Below are 5,833 nucleotides of genomic sequence, written 5' to 3' on the forward strand. Positions count from 1 at the left end.
TGCATTAATGCATGAGCTACACGAGGGCAGGTGTGAAAGAAGCAGGATTGTGTAACAGGAGAACCCCCACACAGGTCTTTAATGGCTCACTGTAGGGGGGGGCTCCAAAGAGGAAATGAATCTAGTCATGTAAGCTGTTGCCAAGCTGTTACACTCTGAGGCTCATTTAAATTCTAGCTGGAGAGAGAGGTCTCTGTTCACACTGACGAAAGCTAAGCTTCATCTGGAGAATTTAGAGAATCGCCTCTTTTGTCTCAGTGAAGCATTTCTGTTTAACTCAACATCTCTTCTGTGATTATAGGAAAATGATACGGCCTCCAGATATGATAGAAAACACAGCAGATATCATGTGGCCGCAAAAAAACCCAGAACTGAAACTGTGAATGTCTTCTTAATTCCTTCAAACACAAGTGTAGAAAAAAGCCAGTTTTTCTTTGAGACGTGGGCGCTTTACCTCGAGCAGAGGACGCTCTGCAGCACTCGTGTAACCTTCATCTGCAGACTGTTGTCTATATTTACATGCTCTCTGTACATGAGATATATGAGATGTAGCTCAACTGTTATTATGTGCACCTGTTGTTTCTCGTATCAACCGGCTGCCTGGTTCTACCCACCGTGGTCTGCATGTCAACATGTTAATAAAAGTCATACAATTATGAGCCATATGGTTGTTTTTTCATTTTAGTACAAGGTGTTTAAAGAAGTTTGTGTTCTTTCATGTAATCACACCGATACTAATCTTGATACTACTACTAATGCTACCAAGACTATTCATATGTCAAATCACAGTATTATAAAAGTTAATATTATTTATTATGTGTGACTTTGCTGAATCCGAACCCTTTAATGTGAGGAAAAGACATTATCTATGCTCTCTACAAAGACACCAAACAGAGATTTAACCTCTCAGAACACAGGAGTTACTGCTCTACTGCTGCCTCCATCGGGTAGTTTATTGTGTTATTGTTTGACTTTGGTGAATCTGAATTAACACTTTAAAACACCATTTGACAAAATAACAAAAACTTAAAAGAAAAATATTACTATAAGTAGCATTATTTATGGATAATCAAGCATAAAATCTGTCTCTTTACAAGTTTTTAGTCCAAACATAAGCCGTGATCTACTCTCTTCATAGCAACCAAAATGTTCCTCTCAGATAATAAGAGTTTCTGGTCTAAGTCTGTTTGTTATTGTGAGACTTGAACTGAACACAAAAAGTTACACAATCCCACAAACAAACAGACTAACAGATGGAGGCAGCAGTAGAGCAGTAGCTCCTGTGTTCTGAGAGGTTAAATCTCTGTTTGTGTGAATGTAGTCTGGTGTCTTTGTAGAGAGCATAGATAACAGCTTCAGTTCTCCGTCTGTTTCTACAAACATCTGCTGTAGTGAAACACTGACTGTGGAGGAGAACCTCACACAGACACACTGATAAACATCACTACTGTCTCTTTAAAGTTAATGAGTTTTCACTCACACACATATTTCCTCTTCTCTAGTCTTTATTGAGGTCAGTTTAAATAATCTTAATGTTATTTCTTTCTTTGACAAAAGTACCGTTTTTATGTTACCACCAAACGATTTATTACAGAACCAACTTCTAAAGTTGAACACGTGGATGCTGTTTCACTCCGGAGGGCTGCACAGCATTTTAAACAAACTATAAACACAATATGAATCAGTACCGTCTGTTGCTAAAAAAAAGAGAAAACGCTGGTTGTGAGAGGAGCGAGGCAGCTCTCCAAGGACTCGTCTGTGGGACATGAGAACATTTCACACCCATGTGAGGGTTTTGTCAGCGGGGCGCTGCAGCTGTCTGGATTCCTGAGGGGCCGGGGGTGGAACCGACGTTCCTCCGTCAGCCCCTCTGTTCCACATAATACTGTAGTTTCTTCTCTCAGAGCTCTACATTTGCATTGTTAATGAGCAGCTAAGCGTTGAGATAACGGCTGGGCAGATGAGCCACACAGGTGAGAGCGAGCCCCGACGCTGTGACGCCCTGGCTCCGGGACGTTTTATCCCCCAAAAAAGGGCTCCTGTCTCGGGCTTCTTCTGGCCCTCGGCTGCTGGTGATGTGAGGATTAGTGCTACTATAAAAAGGAGAGAAGGATGGAGGCTGGTCGGTGTTAACAGCAGCACAATCCGGCCTCGTCTCTTTGTTTTCTGTTCCTCCTGCTGGTATCAAACACGCGGCTCAAAGAAGCTGCTTTCTCTCTCCCCCATGTTTTTAAATGTGTCCGTCTGTGATTGGCTGATCTCCTCCTCCTCTTGGGTTCTTCGGGCCTCCTCGGCTGAAGGAAAACAAGCCCAGAGCTCCTGAGCGCCCAGCGGACCACATTCCAGCTGCTCGGTCTGTTATCCCACCTTTCACCCTCAGCGAAGAAATACTGCTGCAAGAGAGAGGGAAGGGTTATAATAAAAACCTGTACGTTATAGATTACAGATGCTCACTGGAACAGACACGCAGCATAAGGACACTTTAAATAGGATTAATAATGTCCATGACCTCCATCTATATCTCCACCAGCACGGGTGGATTATGAGACAACGGGCCTCTGGGCACAGATATGCAACAGGCTGCACCACCTCCTCTATTACAGCAAAAAGACTCAGACTTTATAGCTGTTAAGCCTCTTTCTGTAGTTGTTTTGTGTTTGCTGTTATCCTTTTGTGTCTTATTTTAGTGTCTCTTTGTAGTTGCTTTCTGTCTTTTATGATTATTTGTTTACTTTTTTGTGTCTCTTTAAAGTATTTTTTTGTCACTTTATAGTTGCTTTGTGTTTGTTGTAGTAGTTTTCTGTCCTTTTGTGTGTCTTTTTAGTCTTTTTGAGTCTCCTTTTTGTAGTTTTCTGTCTCTTTGTGTTTGCTTTTTGTCTCTTTGTAGTCTTTTGGTGTCTCTTTGTAGTTGCTTTGTGTATTTTCAAATTTGTTTAGTCTCTTAACGGTCTCTTTGTAGTTGTTTTGGTTAATTTGTAGTCTTCTGTGATGATTTGTTGACATTTCCTTTCTCTTTGAGGTAATTTGTAGTCTCTTTGTAGTTGCTTTGTGTCTTTTTATAGTTTCTTTGAATCTCTGGAAACATTTTGCATCTCTTTCTAGTCATTCTGAGTCTCTTTATAGTCACCTCATGTATCTTTGTAATTATTTGTATTTCTTTGTTATTAATTTTTTTTTATCTCTTTGTAGTTGTTTTAACGTTTCTTTGTAATAATTCTGTTTGTGTTTGTGTTGGTTTTAAGTTGTGTTAATACCTCTTTGTAGTTGTTCTGTGTCTCTTTGAAGTGGTTTCATGTGTCTTTGTTTTCATTTCGAGTCTCTTCCTGGTTGGTTCGTGTCTATTTGAGTGACATTTTGTAGGTGAAATCCAGTGAGGCCCCTGCCACGCTGGGCCCCTGTGCTCTGTTAGCTGTGTTCAGTAACCCGTCCATGTCTATCAGTGCTAGTCTCCGGGTGGTGGCAGCGACACAAGGCTGCCTCCACCCGGTTTCTGCCCGGTGCCCAGCTGCCTGTGAGAGCCGGGGGTGTCTCCGGGAGCTCGGCCCCGCCATGGAGGGCCGGACACAATGATCCCCTTCTTGACAGCAGAGTCTGAGGCTCGCTGCCAAACCCCCCCCGCCACATCCATGAGAGGACGCAGCACTGCCAGGGAGGAAAACAATGAAGCCTCTATGAAACAGCATCAGCCGCTCATTTAGGAGGCAGAGACCTTTCTGCTGCTGTCTTGCTCTGATGAATGTAAAAAATCTGGTACAACTTGTTCCTGAATTTATCTAAAACTTTGGAGCATCCAAATAAATGTGCTTCCTTTATCGTTAACACCAAAGAGGAAACAGTGAAAAAGAGCAACAGAGTGACACATTAACAGATTGAGCTGCTATCAACACCAGAGCAGAGTCCATTGTTATCTGAACCACATATTGAGGTGTAATGACAAAACAATCACAATCAACAGGTCTTTTCTGTTAAAGGCTTAGTCACAAGCACAATCATATTTAATCAAATTAAATTTAAATCGGCTTCAAGACACGTTCAATGTGTCTGCTATGGTTTTTTTTAACAGACAATCTTTATTTATCTTGTTAATATTTCCTAAAGAGTGGAGCCCGTGTGACCACATCACACTTCATTTTCATTCTTGTTCACACGACTCTCATCCGGAGTAAAAACAGCCTGATCAGAGTGGAACCCTGCACAGGCCTCACGGACGCCCTGCTTCTCAATCTGCCTCAGTGAGCAGAAGGTCAAAGGTCAGGGATCAGCCACATTAGCGGCAACAGCAGCAGACCTGGAGCCTGAAGGGTGGTTTCTGTGAAACCATCAGCTTCCTGTTCTGACAGCATCTCCTGCTTCGTGTCTGTGTCACAACACTCTGCAGGTGAAGTTAAAGCTGCGCTCTCACCTCGGCACATTCCTCACGAGGTCTTGTCCACGCCGTGTCTCCCGTAGCCGAGGTGCCTCATGACCTCGCTGCAGTAGGCCTCCACCTGGTGGATCTGCTCCACGCTCAGCCTCTCCCTCCAGGCGTAGATGGCCTCCTTGGCGTCCCTGGAGGAGATGAGGAACGGCCGGTCGGAGGAGTAACCCTGCCCGTGCGTCATGTTCAGAGCGAACTTCTCCAGAGCCGGAGAGCTGGAGAGGTTGGAGAAGCGGAGGATCCTCTGGAGCTCCTCCATCGGCCGCAGCACCAGGTCCTCGTAGCGGACCCGCAGGTGGTTCCTCCTCACCCAGGGGGGCGCGTTGGCCACCAGCATCAAGTCCCCGAGCCAGTTGTCACAGATGAGCTCCATGGCGCTGGACACGTAGCTCTCTGCACGGTTCACCCGGTTGCTGGGCACGAGGAGCCGCTTGTACTTGTCGGTCTGCTTCTTGCTGCGCAGAACCTGGATGCTCTCCTTCACCAGGGCCTGCTTGGACTTCAGCCTGGAGTTGTGCACGGCCCTCGGGTCCCTGAAGAGCTGGACGATCTGGAGGTTAATCAGCGGGTCTCTCATCAGGGGCACCAGCGTGCTCAGGTCCAGAACCCGCACCCCTTTGATGACCATCACCGGGTACTTCTTGCACTCCCTCTCCAGCTCCCTGATGTCTCTCCTCGGGCACTTGGCGCACCGGTCCTCCTTCACCAGCCCGACTTCGTGGCGCTTGTGGGCGTCGCACAGCGGCTCTGAGCAGATCACCTTGTTGTTCTTCCAGCCGAAGATGAAGGAGGTGGTGACGTTCTGCGAGCCTGCGTACAGCCTGAGCACGGAGAAGTCGCAGCGGAACAGGCTGCTCATCATGTCCCGCACGGCGCCCTGCAGGCTGCCCGCGTCCCCCGGGTACAGGGCCTGCCAGATGTGCCACATGGGCTCGTACAGGTAGAACACGTCGGGGTGCTGGTTGAACAACTCCCCGAGGAACGAGGACCCGGTCCTCCAGGTGGCGTGCAGGTAGACGTGCCTCCGCGGCTCCTGGCTCCGGTTGGAGGGCTGCTGCTGAGCCGGGTCGCTGCTGCCGTTCCCCCGGTCCCCGTCCCGGTCCCCGGTCCCGGTCCTCCCGGTCCCCGGTGTCCCACAGCAGCGCCACCGTGTCCTCCAGCTCCGGGCACCGGGGCTGCTGCTGCGGGAGACCGTGTTTAGACTGCTGCACGGACTTGTCCCGGTAGTCCAGCACGTACGGGACCAGCAGCAGCAAACCCGAGTAAGCCAGGATCAGAAGCAGGTACTTCTTATGCAGCCGCCGCTTCATCTCCTCCGGAGGGTCTGAGAGCAGAGAGAAACACACAGAGATATGAAGGGGGAGGAGAGAGAGAGAGGGAGGAGAGAGAGAGAGAGAGAGAGAGGGGGAGAGAGAG

At 47.6% G+C, this 5,833-nt stretch overlaps 1 protein-coding gene across 1 annotated transcript in view; it reads right to left on the reverse strand.

Annotated features, from left to right (window-relative positions):
• Positions 1-874: 874 nt before the first annotated feature.
• Positions 875-5,833, reverse strand: part of chst7 (carbohydrate (N-acetylglucosamine 6-O) sulfotransferase 7) — a 6,198-nt gene continuing 1,239 nt past the window's right edge. The window contains 3 exon segments of the mRNA XM_054603524.1: positions 875-2,393; positions 4,403-5,454; positions 5,456-5,741. Coding sequence (XP_054459499.1) covers positions 4,416-5,454; positions 5,456-5,727 — 1,311 coding nt within the window. The 5' untranslated portion in view covers positions 5,728-5,741 and the 3' untranslated portion in view covers positions 875-2,393; positions 4,403-4,415.

This window comes from Anoplopoma fimbria, chromosome 8 (genome assembly GCF_027596085.1).
Source record: "Anoplopoma fimbria isolate UVic2021 breed Golden Eagle Sablefish chromosome 8, Afim_UVic_2022, whole genome shotgun sequence".
NCBI lineage: Eukaryota > Metazoa > Chordata > Actinopteri > Perciformes > Anoplopomatidae > Anoplopoma > Anoplopoma fimbria.